Genomic DNA, 21,375 nt, shown 5'->3' with positions numbered 1-21,375 from the left:
TACCCATTCACGTTTATTCCATCGACTTGACGCACGATATTTGAATTGAATGTCTGTACGATGCTGAGGAATGAGTAGGAAGTTTAAAGTAATTGACCGAGTAACATGGCTGTGGATTGGACAAGGATTGTATGCCCTCTTATTTTTTGAGTCATTTCGTGCCTTTTTGTATGTGCGGATTTCATCTTTATCAATTAAAATATGAAGGTAGATTGTCTGCTCTTCTGTTTGGATGCCTTTTTCATTCCCTTCTATTTTGTGCGATCATGGTTAAGCCACGTCAACATTTTATATTGATTTTTTTATAGAGATAATAAGATAAAAAAAATATAGGAATATAAAATATTGACGTAGCTTAACCGTTACCGCACAAATAAGGGAGGATGGGAAGGGCATCCAAACAGGAGGGCAGACAATCTGTCTCCTTAAAATATACTGACACTAAATGTTTCTTTTTTCCAACAAGAAGCGGTAACGAGTGTATTTTTGTTCACCGTCATTTAATGTGGTGTATGCTTACCATTTTATTTATCATCCTTAGATGAGTTTGAATTTTAAGATTTGTTCCTATCCATTACACGAATCTTGAAATTCAAACTCATCTAATGATGATAAACACTAAATGGTGGTGAGCAAAAATACTTTTAGAGATAAAGGTATTTCATTGATCATCGCTCATAAATACAAGGGTGTCAATTGTGTGCCCTGCTCCCTAAACCGTTGAATACGTTAGTGATGCTGAACAATCTGGCGTGTGAATTTCAACTTTCAGACGGAATTAAGAATTACAGGCAGCGTTTTGGGCTAAAGAAGCCGGTAGGCCCAGTTAACTGCGAGGACCAAGGTCTGAGATTGAAATCGGACTGTCACTATTTGGACTCTGATCCATGACTTTGAGCCCTTCATTGGATGAGGCCTTTGTAATATTTTTGTTTTATGACCGATAGGATAATTTACATTAGATTTATCTTATTACGAGGAGAGAAATTTCAACACGAGATCTTAGATGTAAGGACAAATGATCTTAACCAATAAATCGTACTAATTATTTATACATGTATAATTTTACGAAATAACAAACATGTGACAAAGTGAATACTCTTTCTTTATGTCTCTCCTAGGATAGGTTCCTCTTCGGATCCCATCCTTCTAGATCCTCTGGACCTTACCCACCCAACCGAGTTCCTCCCCAATTTGAGGTAATTTATTCACTACTTCTCTCACTATTGGTTTCACTTCAATGGCCAATGCAGATTTCAGTTAATCTATGAATTTTTACCAATCGAAATGCGCAATTTCAATATGATGAGCTAAAGTACATCGTCAACGACAAATACAATATTACTGACTTCGACGACACAAACGCTTTTGTTGGTAACCAGCTCTAAAAAAGGTACGACGCCGACTTGGACCTTGAAGAATAAGGATTCGAAGTATTCATATGAATGAGATCTAAAGAGGATTCTATCTCGTCTCTCCAAACACAAGAATAAGAAATATACAACTAATAGTAATAAGATATACATAACGTTGCACTGAACTCATCGAATGGCAGTATATGTTTAGTTAAGGCTTTGTTCTCTCTTTTTTAATTCCCCTTCTGACAGGACCTTATAATTCACGGACCTGGATTGTCTGCCCTCCCCATCCCATACCCTTCCCATCCTCTCCTATTTATGTGGTCACGATTAAGCCACGTCAACATTTTTTATTTCCATTGCTTTTTGTCTTATTATTTCTATAAAAAAAATCAATATAAAATGTTGACGTGACTTAACCGTGACCACAAAAATAAAAGGGCATAGGAAGGGCAAACAATCCAGGTCCATAATTCACACCAAAGATATTAAAAAAAGGAATTAATTCAGTTACATCCAACAATAGTGAAGATTCTTGGAATTGACATTTGCGATGCTCATTCTTGTGCATTATGAAAATCTAGTTGCGTCATCTTGGATTTTTCAACATTTAGACTAATATGCATACAAACATTGACTTTCCAATCGGAAAAGTTAAGTGGAAATATTTAAGTTAATTATGACATTTGATCTCATCTTAAAATCGTTAAATTTTCGATCTAAATAATGACATGTAACTTATGTTTAGAGTTATTTGTGACATTTGTTTTTATTTTTATTTAATTGTTTGCGATGGGCAATAGCGTAGTAACAACAATACAAGTTTAATATTTATTATTATTTTAGAGGACAACTATATTTCAATAACATTTGATATACGTTTTGAGGACTATACTATTGAAGATAAATTGGATCAGAATCATGTCATGTCGTTACACTAAGTTTGATTTTTGTTTAAGAATAAAAATATTATCTAATTGCCTAATCATTTTCATTTTTGAGTTTGTCGAAACTCTAGATTTTTGCTTCGTACAAGATAAATTTTTAGAAAGTGAGTGGAGAGTTGAAATGTCCCAAATATCTCTAAATACTAGTTATGTGTAAGGCACCCAAACTTTTTTTTAAAGAAAAATTTAACAAAGTTAGAAATGTCACACCCCTGCCTGGACCCCCATCACATCCTGTATTTGACTTCACTGTAGCACAATATTATCAGCTTTGGGTCCCGACTACGCTCTCACGGAACTCGCTTAACTTCGGAGTAGGCCTCGTGCTAGGTAGAGATGAAAATATACATATAAGGCTTATAGAATCCATTCACCTGAACGATATGGAATGTTACAGAAACATATAATAAAATAATTTCAAAAAATTGATACGATAAATGGCTTAAAGTTTTAGTTGATAAATGATATTGTTACAAAAAAACATGTAGATCCACATCCACTCCACCCAATAAAGTCGGCAAAAACTCATAGAACGACACGAAACGACGTCGTCAAGCACGTTGAAAAACTGGCAAAGGAAAGAGTCCATTTTGACGGAAAGGGATCATCTCTGAATCATTTTTCACCAAATCCAACCTAGTTCCGGATCCCGGTTATTGAATTTTGATTCAACGGTTATAAATATGGGCTCTTTAAAAGTTATAATAACTATAACTATTGAATGAAAATCTAACAACCTGAATTCCGAACTAGGTGAATTTGATGAAAAATGATCCGAAGAGGAACCTTTCCCATTTTGACTACCAGGAAAAGAAAAAAAAAAAAAATCCTTTTCTCTTTCAAACATGGCGTGCTATTTTTCCATCACCAACGATAAACTTCACTTGTAGACAAAAATCCATGACGTCAAAGTCATCGACGTCGTACACATTCGCTCACACCAATCTTTCCGTCCACCGGGTCACACCCTAACCAAACCTCCTCCCCCCAGTCACAGGAGATCCCAAAAGACAAGTTAACACCGCATCAGCCACCTCCGATCTGAGAACTAAATGTGAGTACGGCCGTTGCTTCCAGCGTCGACGACAATATCAAGGGCTCCAGCTGACCCGTCACAATACCCAATCTCATCTCAGCCGTCCATTGCTCCTCGTCTTAGTATTACACCAGCGCCACACCGTATCAATTTCTCTCTCTCTCTCTCTCTCTCTGTGCCGGCGAGGACGAATGCGAAGTGGGGGAAGACCTCGCGACGGCTGAGTTTCTGACTTGTAACTCGTTCGGACTCGGACGAATAGGCGCGAGCCTTGGCGCTTGGCGCGCGAGGTTTGTTGCGACGGCAGAGCTGGCAAAAGCCACGGCGGCCATGAGAGGGAGCGTGTGGAACCGTCGGACGGTACAGAGGCTGCGGCAGTTGCTGATCTCGACCGTTGGATCGATGAAGGTGAAGCTTCTGCTGTGCTGTTGCATCGGATTCACGCTCATCGTGCTCGCCAGTCGAGCTTCGGATTTCATGGGATGGACGAGTCACACTACGGCTCTGGAACGGTTCTCGGATTCCCGGTTCGTACGGTTGCTTAGATTTTTTTCCAAAAACTCCACATATCCGTATTATTCGCTAATTATTTAATTAAGCAAACTTCCGCTTGCACATCACTATCAGTCATTCTATTTTTAGTAAATAATTAAGCTCGTTGTTTATACTTTGATGTTCTACTTTCTGCTAATATCTATATTTAGAAAGACTGATTCCAAAGATTGATTAGAGGGAAGAAAACGGCTTGGTAGTTTGCAACAACTTCGTTTTTTCGAATATGAGTGTTTGATGCTCTGTTTATACCGGTATTGTTCGGGTCTGTTATGAGTTGTGGTGCTTATTGTGAACTATGGATGTTGTAGCAGGCATGATTCCGATGGAAACGGAACATTAGCTATTCGAAGATTTGGTCACTTTTCTGCTGGTTTTTAAGCCAAATGGTCGCTGGATTGGCATAACTCCTCACTTTAGTATTTGATATTAAAAATCGATAGAAGTGGTCCTGTGTATGATTGATGGTGTGCAAACCCAAGACAACTTGTATCGATTTTCAATGTCAGGGACCAAAGTGAGGAGCAGGGACCATTTTGGCTAAAAAACCCTGCTTCAACTCATTTTCCAAATTGGATAAGATTGGGAAGATTAAGCTAGCTTTGTGTGGTTCTCATTTGCTTCTTTAAAGAGCACACTCCTAGAAAATTTTCAATTGGCTTATTGTTGATTGTATCATAGTAGAGATACCGTTCGTTAAGCATCCATGCTGAAATTTGCAATTTGTATGCAGGAAAGGATACTCTATTGTAATGAACACATGGAAAAGATATGATCTTCTGAAGCAGTCTATTTCTCACTATTCTAGATGTCCTCGGCTTGATTCAATACATATTGTGTGGAGTGAGCCAAGTCCTCCGTCAGATTCTCTCAGAAAATTTCTGGACCACATTGTACATCTGAACACTAGAGATGGGCGACAAGTTGAATTGAAATACGATATCAATAAGGAAGACAGTTTGAACAACAGATTTAAAGAAATTAAGGATTTGAGAACAGATGCCGTTTTTTCAATCGATGATGATGTTATATTCCCTTGTTCTTCAGTGGAATTTGCTTTCGATGTTTGGCAAAGTGCATCGGATACAATGGTTGGCTTTGTGCCTCGTATGCACCGGATTGATCCGGTATGCCTCAATCTGTACATTTTCTCGTCATTTAGAGAGAGTATTATCCAACATTCTTGCTGTCTTCTCTATATCTTAAGCTTCTATGTTGGAAAATTCATGTTAATTTCTGTTTGAGGTAGAAAGTTGGTTTTGATCTATTTGAGCTCGAAACTATGTATTGTTCTTTTACTTTTTAGGCTAGCCAACGTTTACTGAAGAAACACCGTTTCTTATTAACAATTTTGCAAACTCTGTATGGCACACTTGGTCAGCTGTCTTACCAAATATATGCTCACTGTGCAGAAAGGTGATAAGAATCACTACATATACGGTGGATGGTGGTCGGTTTGGTGGACAGGTACATACAGTATGGTACTGTCTAAGGCAGCCTTCTTCCACAAAAAGTACCTAAGTTTGTACACAAATGAAATGCCAGCATCAATCAAAGAGTTTATAACCAAGAACAGGTTTGCACTTTTGCATGTTCATTTGTTTCTTACATTTTGAATGCTTTCATCTTTTGAGCTGTGTGTGCGGGCGTGCCGGCGTGCAGTGCGTGAACACAAAAGATTTTACTGAAATATGGGGTTTGATTTCACCAGGAACTGTGAAGACATTGCAATGTCCTTTCTTGTAGCAAATGCAACTGGTGCTCCCCCTATATGGGTGGAAGGTAATCATACATCCTCTGCAATGAAATTGTGTTCATTTTGGCTTTTGAAAACTTGGACAGGATGTTTCTGCATATTGTATTTTCACTTGTTGCATATCAGAAAGCGCTTTTGCAATACCTTAGTTTCTATTGTGGCATTTTCTTTTCTGATTACTTATGTCTCGCTACGCATTACTGTACTTTTCATTCAGGTAAAATATTCGAGATTGGTTCAACTGGCATCAGTACCTTAGGAGGACATACTGAAAAGAGAACCAGCTGCGTCGATAGGTTTGTTGCCGGGTTTGGACGGATGCCATTGGTACCCACTTCCGTGAAGGCCGTTGACAGTCGCAACATCTGGTTTTGGTGATTCCACAGCACGCTTACATATTCCTCGATCAAATCCACGAAGAACAAGAATTTCCACACTTCCGGTCGGTACTTCTTTGATCTTAGATGTATAATATTGAATTCTACGAAATGTGTGCGTTTTTGTGACAGCAGCCAATTTAGTGCGCTCATATAGATTGATAATTCGTGTTCTTACCGTGTAACACAAGGCAGGCAGTCGCTATATGGGCGATGAGATAGGTCTTTTCGAGTCCTAGTTTGTATCAGGTTGATGTAGAATGAACAGTACTCCTCGGCGTCACAGTTAGACGACCGGCGAGGAATTTACGACATCCTAGATCGGTTAAAATAACCGTCGAGGAGTTTACCACACCCCGAAATCTACATATACCTTGTTCTTGAATTCAAAACATTCCCTTACTATTTCGGAAATATTCTGCCTATCATCTCGTGGAAATCTTCTTACTATTTCGGCCAAACGGTTGCGAAATCGTCATTCATTTCTTATTGCGATCAAACTGGATTACAGAACTGAGAGATCTGCAGATTCTCTCGGTCAAATTCTTTCCTACAGATAATTTACTCAGGACCGGAATACATACCGGCAGTGCCGGGTGTCGGTACCCGGCATAATTTGGCAAAACTACGAAACTTTGTTGTAGTTATCGTAGGATGTACTGAGAGGGAAGCAAGTATCTTCGGCGCCAGTGCTCCAAAGGAAATTGGCGTACCTGGAGGCGTAATAGGGATTGTCTGGCTCCTCTGCCATTGCTTGCTGGTATCTCTCTTCTGCACCCCACAGGTCTTTCCTTACTATCCACAAGAAGTCTGCGTACCGGATCAAAGCCTCGGCGTCTCGTTTCTCCCCTTGCACGGCACGCCTGAAGCACTCCTCGGCCCTGCAAACGTAAACATAGATCACACAACACCGGTCAAGCAAACTACACAACTCAAGTCCTATCGTATGAAAAGAAAACAAATAATTTGATCATAACCGAAAATCCAACTCCGGTAGAGGTCTCGATGCTACAAAAAATCATCACAATTACATCATGCTTAGCTGCTCAAATTCGAAACCAAATCATTTAAATAGAAATGTCGATTGAAGCATCGAAAAACCTAACCAAATCTAGTCGTTTATCAATGATTTTCGGTCAAGTTAGATTATGCAAAATAGTAAGCATACTGAAGCAGATAGTTTGATAATTGATAGTTGATACTCACCTATCGTGATCGCGAGCAACGACATGGAGGAATTGTGCATAGTTTGAAAGCAGAAGTGCATTGTGAGGATCCTGAGCTAAACCCATCTGGTACAAAAGATCAGTTCTAAAGTAGTGCTCATGATAATCCGGTTCGACATTCACAGTTATCGGTGACACAAATTGCTGCACCGTTGCATGATCAAGAGCCTCATCCCTCATTTCTGATTGCATTCTCGAAGCTTCCTCCATCACAGAGTTCCACAACTTCACATCCTCCTCTGCGGTGAACTCCTTATCATTGAACAAGGAGACACCATACATCTTCTCAAGATCAACAATGGCATGCCTGATTGAACTTTCCGAGGTCACATTGTCACGAAAATCGGCCTTACTGCCCTCGTTCGAGGTCTTTTTCACAACCCTAGTAGAATCGTCGTCGGAAATATAATCGGATTTCGAGTAGGGTTGTTCCTCTGTCTCAGTGTCTGTCAAAGTCTCAGCCATAACAGGCAGAGGTGTTGCAGCAACAACATTGCAATTCATCGAATACACACTGAAATTCGCCAGCAAGATCATCACATAAACCATCAAAGTCGGCGACCCCGAAAACACCTGCTGGAACAACCACACAAATGACATGCTCATCTCTCTCTTCTGCACCTTCGCTATCACCTCGTGCAAATCTTCAGAGTACAAACTTTCCCTTATACTCAAAGCGTGGCTATGGAGCTCACAGATTATAAACACCATGGAAGAGAATGCCTTGTTCAGGGAGCAAAAAGTAATCTCCCCTGCTCCCCCTTTAGGACCCTCTTCCCTTTGCTGCCGCTGCTTCTTCTTGATTAACCGGAGCGAAACCGGAAACTCGAGGCTGTTGGCCTTTCTTTCCATGGCGGTTCTGACGATTTCGCTTCTCTCCGGCCAGTCCGGCGGCTCCGGATGAATCCCGAGCAGAGAGGGCTCCAACGCACTGAACTTGAAGCTTGAAAACCGCGTCGAAAAGCCGCTGCCTTTGCTGTTTTCACCTTCTGGGTAAGTCAAAATCGGAGAGATGTTCGAGGTCTTCGACGCCACAAAAGCCGGTTCCTCGACGTTCTCGTCACCGTCCTCGGAAAGATTAAACCTTTGCGCCAATCCCTCAATCTGGTTCGACAATTCTTCGCATGAGAAATCATCAAACTTCGATCTGCAAGACTGGTTCGAGGTACGTCGACGTTTCGAATCACCCGACCCGGAAGAGTTTAACCAACGAACAAACCCGCAACCCAGAGCTCCACCGCTTCTTCTCACAGAAGGGAAAGAAACCGAAACCGACGACGCTTTCGAAGAAGAAGATGAAGAAACTGGTGCTGAAATCTGCATCGAGCTCTGCCAGCTCTTAGAACAGGGTACGATTCTGGAACCCATATCTCGAAATCAACGACCAGGATTTGGAGAAGACGATTGAGAAATATGAAATACAGAGAGCCCAAAAGCCGAAAATTGCAAGGGAAAAAAAGAGTGGAAAAATGGAGGAACAGCCGTTCAGTTCACATCAGTTCACACTGCTTGAAAGTGACATGGGAAGTCCCGTGTGCAACAAAAAGTGGAGCTGCTGGAGATATTTTTAAGATATATTTTTTTTTGTTTTGGATTTTTTGGATCCTCCAAAAAGTAGTTCTAGGAGTCGCTTGATGAATAAGTTGCTTTTGCTACCATTTTAATCCAACCTGTCAAAAAAGCTTAAACACATTCCATAAATGAAACAGAAAATCAACAAGATATAAAGGTGTTCTTTTGAACTAAAATGGTTTTTGATATTAGTATAACTCTTCACTATTCACTAATATTTAAAATCTAATAAATTTGATCTCTGAATTTGTTTAATGTCTATCATTTTTGTAATTCCATGAAAATTTCTGTTAAATAAGAAGAAAATGGTAAAAAAACTTTCTCGAAAGAACCAAAATGATTGATGGTTAACAAACTCAAATACTACTTCTATCAATTTCAAATTTTATGAACAAGGTGAGCAGTTATGCCAGTCTCATGAATTATTTTGGCTAAAATTCCAAATATAAATTACCAAACAAAAACAAAAGATGTGTAGACAAAAAAGAATGTAGTTGCAAAAAAATTTCCTGTATGATAGAGAAATAATTTTCATAATCAGGTTTTGACATTCTGCACTTGTCTTGCCCTCGATTTTAAATATATCAAACAGAAATCAACGGAAATGAATGCAAATATTACACAACCCAACATCTCAAATTATTGAAAAAGAAAATCCGAAGAAAAATTTGGAAAGCAAGAAATGAAAAAAACAATTTGTGAGATGAAGAGAAAATTACATGATGGGGGACGATTTGGAGATCATTTCATGATTTCTCTAAAGCCATTGGAGCCATGGAGGAGCAGACAACCTCACCTTCAAATTTGTACTTGTTTTTTCCTTCTTTTCTTTTCTTTCTGTTGGAATTGACAGAGAGACCCAAAATTTTTGTTGAGAAAAAATGGGCAAAAGATGGGAAGAACCAGAATAGGTTACAACTTACAACTTTTTCAGGTTCTTTGTTTGTTGGCCGTAGAAAGGTATCACACTCACATAAACAATTCCTATTGGTTCATTTCGATGATCAATTACTTTAAGAATTTTTTTTTCTCCGAAATTTTAAGAATTTTTTGGCTTATCACCGTATTTATCACGTTTGATGAGTTTAAATTTCGAGATTTATATAATTGATAAACATAAATTTTAAAATTTAAACTCATATATTAATGATAAATAGAGGGATGTGAATGAACTCATGATTCGATCCTTGAAAATTAAGTTTGTATATGATTTTTTCGAAACAAATAAGTTCTTATAGTTTTTAGTGAGTGGAACCTGAGACATGTGGTTTCAATACAAATATTATTCATCATCATCATTCGAGCTGAACTTGAATTCTTTCTGTCACAATGAGATAATTTTAGTGAATTTAATAACTTTGTGTATTGAAAAATAGTTTAGAAACTAAATTTTAAGTAAATTAGATGAAAAAAAAAACTAATAAAAAGAACTTCAAACTTTGAGTTTTAACTAAAAAAACAAAATAAAAGGTAAAGTGAATAGTATCAGGATTGACTTTTTACTTTTTAGTGTAAAAATATAATTTTTCGTTAAAGTAAACAACATCGGAAACTTTTCATTAAAACCTCTTTAAATGAATTAGTTTATAAAAATAAATAAAAACCCTAAATGTACAAGTTTGCCAGAAATCAAAAAGATTATCTTTTCCGTTTATAATGATTGCAATCAATAAGTTTCTTTTGACAGAAAAAGGTTACAAATTTGTGGAGTATGTCGTCACAGTACCGAGTCAAATGCTAAGGACCATGTTTTTCTCCAGATGCCGCTGCACTGTCGATGCTACCGACTCAACTACACACGTTTCACCACGATACGTGGACATCTGTTGCTGTGCGGTTGGCTCCAAATTGTTTGCACAGTAGAAGTAAAAAGAAAACCAAATCCAAAACCTAAAAGAAGAAAATCACGAAACTCTTGGATTGGAAATTGCAACCCAAATTTACAATTCCCATCCAACTTGTCCGATATTCAATGAGACCGGCCATTAGTTTACTCTTAACCACATTGTGGAAATATTGTTGAAATTTTTTAGATCGGTAGGCCGGGGAGTCTCATTCTAACGACATCGATACTGTTCTTAATTTTACCACATGCCTAATCCGTCAGGTGTGAGGTTTTACCACAAAAAGCTTCGGTATTAATTAGAGTAGGATAATCATATTTAAGGCCACCATTGTTAACTTCCTTCACCAATATGGGACTGCCAACAAATATAGCTCATTAGTAGGTGTGTTATTTTGCAAAATGTCGATATTAGTACGAGTGAAATCATAAACTTGTATATTGTACTTCTTTTCTCAATTCCAACAACAATCTGATCCTTTTGACAAAAATAAAAAATAAAAAAACTAACAATCTGATCTGATCGGGCCCCATATCCTACAGTTGCGCAAAAGCTCATGCATGACTCTATATCCGAAACCCTAACTCCTCTTATCGCTCAATTCGATCGGGGAAGCACTTCTCAGCAAATCTCTTTGATATATATGCACGCATGCCTGTAAAAACTCAATAACCTTCACAATTATCACCCCTATAATTTGTAACAAGAGTCTCCACCAAACATTGTTGTTCCCCAACAAATCTCATCTTATCCACCTCCCTCTCTCTTTCTCTCTCTCTCTCTCTCTCTCTCTCTCTCTCTCTCTCGGTCAGCCCAAATTATGTCCTGTCCATCGCTGAACTTTGCGATGGACCTACTCTTTGCCCTATCAGCCAGTTTCTGGTCGTGCTCCTTCAGCACTGCCATTGCCGACCCCGAGTTGGACACTACCACATTCAGTGTGGATCCAATCCACACCGACATGATTGGCCCGTATAACTGGCTGCACTCAGCTACCGGAGGAACACCGGTTTATGCCGAAGAGGTTTCCAACGATCGGCCATGGACGTGGACCTGGTGGAAGCTTGTATCTTCAGCCGCTGGTAGAGCTTGTATGACAGGAAGATCAGGAGGATATATGCTTGATGAAACGGGAAGCAGTAGTCATATCGCATGCAAATGTCGGAGTTGGATTTTATCGGATATTTCTGAAGGGACTATTTTGTTAACATTTTAAGTGGACAGTAAAAAATAAACATCAATACTTCAATTCTAATTGAGTAATTTTTATTTTTTTTTCCCCGCAAACTCGACACATAAATTCCATATTTACTTATATTTGTTCTTGAGGGAAAGATTTCAAGATGTTCATAGATTTGAGTATAGCGAGTGTACACATATGAGGATCAATTCAATCACAATACTCTTGGTCAAAACATCACGAAGAATATCCGGTGTTTCCTCAAACCAATACAAAAGTAATCCATATGAAGAGAGAAACCATGTTCAGTGACCCGTTGCAGCAGCACCTTCGGATCTGGAGGGACTTCAGTTACGTTACCATCACAGCTTCGCATTTTCATTTTGGACCCAAAAGCAATTCGGGCCCATCTCCCTAAGTAAATTGGTAGAAGCCCAAGTCTTCAGCCCACTATGTCCTTCACTTGCAAAACTGAGTTGCGCCCTGGTTTTTGTCAGCGTGAGTCAAACATATTTTGTATTTATTTTTAATATTATAATTCTCTCCTTATTACGAATTTCTTGTATACTTATTTGAATACATATCACACCTCCGAGAGAGCAAAATACATTAACCCAAATTATTTGATTAGTTTTTATCTGTTTTTCGTTCTACATTTCAGTTATGGATGAATCTCCAACGTGAAAATCGTTAACAAATGCGTTGTCTTAGTTCATTGGGACAATGTGTTGTCTTAGTTAAGTGAGACGATGCGATTTGCTCCCGAAATAGAGGCAGAGTATGAGCTACATGAATCACCATCAAATTTCAATTAAGTCTAAATGAGCTGATATACCTACTCCGTTGCAAATTTTCATACCTTACGTTGTAGACAACTGATATTGATATATCATCAATATTTTCATAAATTTGCATATCAACATTTAAAACAGTAGTTGTGCCCTAGTTTTTGTGCATGAGAGCCCATAATTAATATTATAATTCCTTCTTTATTATTCAATTAGTCTTCATTTAGTTTTTGTTCACGAGTCCATAATTAATATTATAATTCCCTTTTTATTATTCAGTTAGTTTTCATTTGTTTTCATTCTACGTTTGAGTTATGGATGAAACTCGAACGTAAAAATCATGAACAAAAGTATGATTTTAGTTGATTGGAACAATGCGTTATCTTAGTTAAGTAAAACGATGCGATTCGCTCCCTGAACAGAGGCAGACTACAAGCTACAAGAATCACCATCAAACAACCATGCATTGTTCTCCCGGGCTCATAGCATTGGCTTCGATAAATAACAAATGAAATATTTTATAAGAATTGGTAATATTTTACAAGATTTGATGAGCCAGAAACAAAACTAGAAATAACAAAAATCCCAGGATGGGGAAAAGCAGTAAAAAGAATATTCGCATTTCAGGAGTTTACAAGTGTCGGTCCAACACGAGGTAGCAGACCGAGTCAATCTCCAACGCCCAAATCAGTCAACGGGTCGATCTCTCACTGTTTCCGCCTGTGTCCGCCGTGTAACCCGTGATTCAAACTATCCCCCAAAAACGTCTTCGCCGCGTCCAAGCTCGGAAAATAGGTCGGCTCCAGAAATATCCGACTCAGCGAGTCACACGCCTCTGGACTCACCACGACTTGGTTCCCCTTCGCCTCCAAGCTTCCCATCAACACCACCAGCACCTGCTTGTACGCGTAGTAGAATCGCTTCAACGCCGACTCAATCGCCTGCAGCGCCTGCAGCAAGTGGATCTTATCCGAGACGGATTCCGAGTCTGACTCGGCTTTCTTCTCCGAGTACAGCCTCATCGCCGCCTCCTGAATCCTGGGCCCGCCCTTGGGGTCCACCTCAACACCCAGTATGGACGGCACCTTATGCCTCAGCTCCTTGCAGAGCTTCGTCACCTCCACGAGCGCCTTCGATCTGAAGCAAAATGACTCCGTATCGTCCACCGTCTTGATCCGCAGCTGGTTCTTCAGCCTCAGAAAATCGGCTGGGTCCATCAGAAGGTGAAGATCCTCTATCTCTGCGAGGAGCTTCCATATCCGTTCGATCACGTAACAGTCGCTCGCGGCCTTTTCCAGGTCTCGAGAGTCGATGCGGCTTACCACGCGCATGAGAAGCTCCCGGCAAACGTGGACCCACGACTCGAGGACCTGGTGCGTGGCGTACACCGTCTGGTTTTCGTAGTTGTCGACGTGGGCATCGTACGGGCTCTTCCTCAGCGAATGCAGCTCGCTCGGCTTGCAAACAGCGTCGTAATCCAGGTTCGGCTTCCCGGCGAGGTTCGGCTCTCCCAGACCCAACGAGTACGGACAGTTACTCATCTCGCACTCGATCGAGTACAAGATCTTCTGCGCCATCCCTTCCGATTTCTGCCACATGGCGAGCCGAGGTAGCAAGCTGGCCTCGCTGGTGCGGCTGACCACCGTGTGCTCCCCAGAACTCCACACCTCCGCCATGCTCCCGTCGCGGGCCAGCTCCCCGTTCGACGTGCTGAGATCGACGATCGGCGCCAATCCGCGCGTCTCGCTGTCCTCCTCGTCGTCCTCGATCAACATCGCGATGAGCTGTATCTGGCTGGTAATGAGCGACTCAAGCCGGCGCTTCCACTCGCGCCGGTTTGAGTACGGTCTAGGGTCGGACAAAACGGTCGAGACGAACCGGAACGAGATTTCGAGAGCTTGGAGAGCCGGCTTGAGAATGGACTCGTTTTTCCACGATGGGAAGTCGTGGGAGCTCCAGAACTCTCGGAGCTCCGGGAGGCGGAGGTAGTGCTCGTAGGTGGAGCAGGACATTTCGGAGGCGGCGCAAATATCGGTCTGAACTTGGGCGGCGGAGCGAAACGAACCGGGAACCGAAACGTGGAGCTTGGTGGAGAGTTTGGAGGATTTGTTGGGTATGTTGGAGGAGACCATCTTTGCTTTCCAATCTAAATCGACCATTTGAGACTTGCGAGAAGAGAAATGAATTTTGAAAACGTTTTTTTTATTCCTTTTTTTTTGAGAACTTTTGGATTTAGGATTTGAGTTGTGTTTGAAACCAAGAAGAAAAGAGCGAGGGGGTATTTATAGGGCAGCGGGAATTGGAGAGAAGAAAAGGCGTGTGGAATTTCGGGGCGGTGGGTGGGCATGAAGAATGACGAATTTGAAAGTCGTTTTTGAAAATTAAATGAATTTTAATATTTTTGTTTTTTTGGACACTTGAAGCTTATCCATATCACCGTCTGGTTTTCCAATTTATAATATTTATTCATTCATTTTCTTAGTGTAATATATCGGAAAGGGATCCTCTCTCCGGATCCCTTCCACCAAATTCATTAAATCAGGAGATTCGGACCCTTAAAATTTAATCTAACAGCTAAAGTTATTATAACTTTTTAAGATGGTCCTTGTTTTTAGCCGTTGGATCAAATTTTAAGGATTCGGATCCCCTGATTTGGTGGAAGGGATCCGGAGAAGATCAATTTCCTATTATATCCGTGTACATAAATAAACAATTGTATTCTAAAGCCATCATGTTAGGAATTGTTTGGAGATTGCTTTTAAATAATTGAAAGTATTTTTAAAGAAAATATTTTTGAAATCAATTTTTAATAAAAATACAAGTTAATTTTGAAAAAGCACTTAAAGTATTTCATTCAAGAAGCAACATAACTGTGCTTTTTGCAAGACCACTTCAAACGCTTTTAGAACTCAAAATTAGTTTCTCTAAAAAACGCTTTCAATCATCAACATACATTTCCCAAACAAGCCGTCATTGTTTTATTTAAAGACATTTTTTTTTAATACATTCTTAAAATTAGACACATTAATTTGGTGATATGTGTATTATTATATGTGTAATAGTAACATAATATGTTTGTGTTTACAATGCACGAAAAATTTCTCAAAAAATGGAGAAAAATAAATAAAAATCAGAAATAATGAAGAATAAGAAGAGGAGGAAGGAAACTGCGTATGTATGTTTGAAATGGAATTGTCGAACGTTTGACATTGGTCAACGTTAAGCGACGTCCATGATCCATCTACAATCTGCTGAACTATTCTTCTTTGGAAACAACACGTTTTCCTTCTGTCTCCACCTATACACCCGACTTACTAATTTTAATGACAGCTTTTTAAATTACCTTATTAGGTAATAATAATTACGTATTTATTTATGGAATTTGGATCCTCTCATGAGCTTAGGAGGCTGAGCCTCCAACGTTACAATTATTATAACTTTTAGAGGATCTCCCTATTTGTAGCCGTTAAATCAAAATCTAACGGTACTTTACTCAGGAGGCTCAGCCTCCTAAGCTTAGAAGAGGATCCAAATCCTGATTTACAGTTATATGTAATTTTTTTTTGTCATTTTTTTATTTTAAAAGGCGGATATCTGGTGGCAAGTCATGGTTATCCACTCTTTTTGAGAGCTGGAAAAACTCACAGATGCATTTTAGCCTCCCTAGCCACAAGTCTGGCTTCCACACCAGTAGCGAGTTTCGAACTTAAGACCTTCAGTTTTTAGTTTGAAGGAAGCTTCTCAATCTGCTATTTACCACTGGGCCACCAGCTCGTGGTTTAATTTTCTTTGTTATTGATACTTGGGTGAATGGGGAACAATTTAGCGGACTAATTTCAAGTGGTAATGATGCTCATTACCTTATTTATCACCGTTAGATAAGTTTAAATTTGAGATTTGTGTAATGAATCGACAAAATTTTTTAATTTAAACTCATCTATTGTATTGAATATGATGGTGAACACTACCATTATTTGAGGATGGTGGACAAAAATACACTCGGTTAAATGTATATCTAAAAAGATCAAATATTTACACTTTTATTTGATAAGGTTAAGCTAAAGTTCGAAAGATAGTTTAATGTTTCTTTTTGTGGATATGTCTTGCAATCCATTTTTGTTATTACAAATTATACTGTATCGAATGGTCGTCTGTTGATTAGATCATTGTTTAAGATTTTTATCCTTTTAGCTTTTGAGAAATCTTTTAGTGTGTTAAAAACATGATGCGGTATATTATGTCATTATACGAAAAAAGAGATACTTGAAAATACAATTATTCTTCATTTATATATTAACATGTCACGTACCGTTTGTTTTGAACACATTGATAGTCTCTCCTAAGTTTCACGATGATAGGGGGATTAACATAAGGTTCTCAACAGAGAAAACAAGTTTGCATGGTTTTAGATAAGTCGAATCAAATACAATGTTTTTTTTTTTTTTTTTTTTTTATCTTTTTTTGTTGTCAATAGTTGTAGCCGACTTTTAAAGAAGACCATTAATTTATTCGAGTTCCTTCTTTGGATGATTCGTGGGCTGTCCCTTCACAAAAATTGGTTGTCATCAACATTTTATAATACAAGAAATTGTTTGTTGACGTTTCCAATTAGTAAAAAAATCTGAAGAAGGTGACATGAGTTTATGTGGCCAGAATTCCGAAGGTGACATGAGTTTATGTGGCTAGAATTCCGAATCTGGCAGGGCGGACGTACAAGGGAACCAAAGGGTTTTAGGATTACTCAGAATGTAAAAAATATACATGCGAAGGTCTTTCAAGAATTCTTTGAATGTTTGATAAAGATTATTTTTGTATTTATTAAGTGTTTAATATAATAACTGATAGACATATCTCGACAAGTTGCGTTGACAACACTCAATAAATGCTCAATATCACTCATCAAAACGCTTCGACATATATCGATATTTGTTGACATGTATGCAACATGGTTTGACTAAAAACAACAAGCCAACTAAGTGATCGAAGAAATGACTCAATGAATAAATTAAATTTTTTTTTGAAATGCTTTGCACTCTATTTTTTATCTTGAAAGCTTAAACATTTAATATTAAAACCTCAAATGTTCGAATTCTGAATCCGCCATTAATTATCGGTTAAGTTTGGATAGAATTAAGAGGAGGGACACAAAGTCTGTCCAGACATTTAGGAAGGGAGAAGGAAAACAACTGCAGCCGACTCCGGCTAATTTTATACCACGGCCTGTTTAGTCCGCCTACTCACATAGAATTAAAGAAAGCAAGTAAACGCCAACTGTGTTCGGAAAAGCACTTTGGATAGGATTGCATAGTTTGGAAGTGTTTTGCCTTCGTTAGCCATTGGAACCAATATTTAGTCCCATCGGCCATCGATATTGCCATATTAAGGTGATTAAATAAGGCAACTTGATTAGGGGTTTGGTTTCTTTTGTAATTACTCGATGCTAATGTCCCAAATAAGTTATAATTATTTGTTAACGTCCAAAAAAGAGTTATAATTATTTGTTACTCGATGCTAATGTCCAAAAAAAGTTATGAGGGCAACACGAATATCCGAATTTTTTAGAGGATTATTTGTTAAGTTATAATTAAGTTTATTGAGAAACAAAATAGAGAAGTTTGTTGTTACTCTAATCAAAGTTTGTAGCATATCAAGATTTTGATGTTCTTTGTGGAATACATAACAAAAAAAAGACAAACAAGATGAGATATTTCATGCAATTGCAGTTTGTTGTTTGGTGTGGAATTTTAGAATTAATTTTTCATCATACACGAAATGCGAACGCATAACGCGCAAAATGTGATCTCATACAAATGTGAGCTGAAGTTTTAAAAGAAAAGGAACAACGAGAGCAAAAAAATTAAGCATAAAATGTGTTGGGTTAGAAACAAAAAATAGAGAGGTTTGATCAAAATTATGTAGCATATCACGATTGATATTTTTTATGGAATACATATGAAATGAGACATTTCATGCAGTCGCAGTTTGTTTCTTGGTGTAGAATTAGAAAACTATATTTTTGTCATACTACGAAATGTGGACACATAAACACCTAACTCAAATATGATCTGTTACATCCCACATCGTACAAGGGAATAGATCATATAAGCTTTATATGTATATTCTCATCTCTACCTAGCACGAGGCCTTTTGAGGATTCACTGGCTTCGGGTTCCATTGGAACTCCGACGTTAAGCTAGTTTGGGCTGGAGCAATCCCAGGATGAGTGACCCACTGGGAGGTTGCTCGTGAGTTTCCAGAAACAAAACCGTGAAGGCGTGGTCGGGGCCCAAAGCGGACAATATCGTGCTACGGTGGAGTCGAGCTCAGGATGTGATATGGCCCTGGGCCAGGATGTGACAATTTGGTATTAAAGCCAATCCCTGGCCAGAAGTGTGCCGACGAGAACGTCGGGTCCCTAAGGGGGGTGGATTGTTACATCCCACATCGCTCAGGGGAGTGAATCTTGTAAGCCTTATATGTATATTCTCATCTCTACCTATCACAAGGCATTTTGGGGACTTACTGGCTTCGGGTTCCATTGGAACTCCGAAGTTAAGCGAGTTCGCACGAGACCAATCCCATGATGGGTGACCCATTGGGAAGTTCTCATCTGAGTTCCCGGAAACAAAAGTTCGCACGAGAGCAATCCCATAATAAGTGACCCATTGGGAAGTTCTCATCTAAGTTTCCGGAAACAAAACCGTGAGGGCATGATCGGAGCCCAAAACGGACAATATCATGCTACGGTGGAGTCGAGCCCAGGATGTAGTAGGGGTCCAGGCCGGGAAACAAAACCGTGAGGGCATGATCGGAGCTCAAAACGGACAATATCATGCTACGGTGGAATCGAGCCCAGGATGTGGTAGGGGTCCAGGCCGGGATGTGACATGATCTCATGCAACCTTATTTATGACAATCCGAACTCTCTCTGAACTAATATCTGCAACAGTTTTTTTATAATTTATCAGCTCTTAATTTATCAATTTCAATATTGAATGAAATTTCATGTTCTTTCCTCTCTATTTTCAGAAAGGAAAAACAAACCTAAATCGAGGGTTTGAACGAGGGATTTGGGCGTTTGCCTGTTTTGCATTACACTCAAAGGATTCCAACGTTTACCCTAAAAAAATGTGTTTCTTTTGCATTGTTCTCATATTATTTATCAGAAAAGTAGAACAAAACATATTAAAATACAACATTTGAAACATTCGTCGTTTCCAACATTGTACGTTTCACATTTGGTAAGTAAGAAAGAATTGGAAAAGGCAAAGGGAAAAAGTAAAAATATAATAAAAGAAACCAAATTGGCGGACTTTACATTGCATTTACACATCCATATCCAATCCAGATGACTCATACAAATAGTGGATAGTATTATTTGATCCCAAATAAACCAAGTGGCATTGCATTCTTCAATTCAAATTATGGGCATGCATTGCCTGCATCCTGCACTGCACCTCCATCCTCCCGTTGGGGACTGTTTGGATAACTCATAACTCTCTCTTTCTCTTTAACTTCGACTCTTTGTCTCGTTCCCACTCCTTTCCCGAATCCAATCCAATCCCCCAAACACTTGGACTTTGGATTTCGGTTTGACCAAAACACCCCGCGTTTACCGCCTTCAAATCAGCCACGTGTCCGCCATCCACTGGGCCCACCAGTGCGAGACTTTCCAACTCGGCGACGCTTTTCTGATCGCCAACCAAATCGGGGGCAGGCGGGGTTAACCTTTAGTTCTTAACCATGTGAGACATGCACCCACCTCCCGACAAGTGGCGTGACGGTCACGTGAGCTACCCGCTTCACATGTGCATGGGAGACGTGAGATCATCACTGATGTGCGGCGGTGCCTAACGGGCCACTGGTGGTTGCAGCCATGTTGCGCGTACAGGAGTAATAGTGGTGCTGTGTGGTCACAGGTGACGGTTGGGATGGTATTGGTTGGTTGGCTTAGCTGTGAGTTCTCGTGCATGTATGTAAAAATCGGTTCTTGTATTTGCATTCAACATACGAAAATGTATCTGCAGACGCAAGCGTGTTCGCATTATTTAGAATTAATGCTATGCATTCGAGTTCAAATACGTTTCTTCAGTAAAATATGTGTTAGACGTAAAGTATAAATAGACGGGTCGAATTGATGCGATTTGATCGATTTAAGAGAGTCGGCCTGTTTTTTATATGGATGAATTTCCAACAGTGAATGATGGGATAAACAAGAGCACACGAATTGAGTAGATAGTTGCAATCGTGAGTGCATGTAACCATATTTATCGGGAGCTAATGATATACTGACCAAATTGTAATTTACTTATTTTTTAATACTTTTGGTAGATAATTTTGTTGTTGCTGCTTTATTTGACCTTGGGAGGATAGTCGATTGTGGGCTAGGAGTGGTTTCCTAGCAAGGAAGCATGTTTTGAGGCAGAAAATGGGGGCTTTATTGGCATATGAGGCACCGGATGCTAAGGATTGGCCCCAACTTTATCCACTTCTTCGATATGATTGAATCGGACCTGGATTGTCTGCCATCGTCATCTTGCACCCTTTCCATCTCTTTTTATTTCTGTGGTCACGGTTAAATCACGTCAATATTTTATATTCCTATTGTTTTTTGTCTTATTATTTCTATAAAAAAATCAATATAAAATGTTAACGTGGTTTAACCTTGATCACAGAAATAGGAAAGGATGGGAAGGGTATGAGATGGGAACGGCAGACAATCCAGGTCCGATTGAATCG

General features: G+C 39.3%; 3 protein-coding genes across 4 annotated transcripts; 1 reads left to right on the top strand and 2 right to left on the bottom strand.

Annotated features, from left to right (window-relative positions):
• The first annotated feature begins 3,174 nt into the window (after positions 1–3,174).
• On the top strand, positions 3,175–6,440 carry LOC137720492 (glycosylinositol phosphorylceramide mannosyl transferase 1). The gene is made up of 5 exons (XM_068459567.2): positions 3,175–3,868; positions 4,627–5,020; positions 5,306–5,469; positions 5,605–5,675; positions 5,867–6,440. Exons 1-5 carry the CDS (start codon positions 3,672–3,674, stop codon positions 6,025–6,027), a joined length of 987 nt encoding a protein of 328 aa, XP_068315668.1. The 5' UTR covers positions 3,175–3,671; the 3' UTR covers positions 6,028–6,440.
• Positions 6,441–6,490: 50 nt separating this feature from the next.
• Positions 6,491–9,711, bottom strand: LOC137720491 (uncharacterized). 2 transcript variants are annotated; one of them, XM_088694244.1, is made up of 3 exons: positions 9,544–9,711; positions 7,233–8,934; positions 6,491–6,907 (listed from the first exon to the last, which is right to left on the bottom strand). In XM_088694244.1, the coding sequence occupies exons 2-3, from the start codon at positions 8,618–8,620 to the stop codon at positions 6,652–6,654; spliced, it is 1,644 nt and encodes a 547-aa protein (XP_088550370.1). In that variant the 5' UTR covers positions 8,621–8,934; positions 9,544–9,711; the 3' UTR covers positions 6,491–6,651. The 2 variants fall into 2 exon arrangements, with proteins under 2 accessions (XP_088550370.1, XP_068315667.1); XM_068459566.2 differs by having other exon boundaries at positions 7,233–8,922.
• Positions 9,712–13,138: 3,427 nt separating this feature from the next.
• Positions 13,139–14,901, bottom strand: LOC137720687 (nematode resistance protein-like HSPRO2). The gene has a single exon (XM_068459781.2). The coding sequence runs from the start codon at positions 14,793–14,795 to the stop codon at positions 13,344–13,346; it is 1,452 nt and encodes a 483-aa protein (XP_068315882.1). The 5' UTR covers positions 14,796–14,901; the 3' UTR covers positions 13,139–13,343.
• Between the last annotated feature and the right edge of the window lie 6,474 nt (positions 14,902–21,375).

The sequence above is a fragment of the Pyrus communis genome, chromosome 1 (genome assembly GCF_041283825.1).
Source record: "Pyrus communis isolate YQ-2024b chromosome 1, ASM4128382v1, whole genome shotgun sequence".
NCBI lineage: Eukaryota > Viridiplantae > Streptophyta > Magnoliopsida > Rosales > Rosaceae > Pyrus > Pyrus communis.
This window is presented reverse-complemented; position numbering and strand designations above follow the sequence as displayed.

Coding starts and splice junctions, on each gene's coding strand:
- LOC137720492 (XM_068459567.2), top strand. CDS start 3,672: ATGAGAGGGAGCGTGTGGAACCGTCGGACGGTACAGAGGCTGCGGCAG. Junction 3,869..4,626: donor GAACGGTTCTCGGATTCCCG/GTTCGTACGGTT, acceptor ATTTGTATGCAG/GAAAGGATACTCTATTGTAA. Junction 5,470..5,604: donor GAGTTTATAACCAAGAACAG/GTTTGCACTTTT, acceptor TGATTTCACCAG/GAACTGTGAAGACATTGCAA.
- LOC137720491 (XM_088694244.1), bottom strand. CDS start 8,620: ATGGGTTCCAGAATCGTACCCTGTTCTAAGAGCTGGCAGAGCTCGATG. Junction 6,908..7,232: donor GTTGCTCGCGATCACGATAG/GTGAGTATCAAC, acceptor TTACGTTTGCAG/GGCCGAGGAGTGCTTCAGGC.
- LOC137720687 (XM_068459781.2), bottom strand. CDS start 14,795: ATGGTCGATTTAGATTGGAAAGCAAAGATGGTCTCCTCCAACATACCC.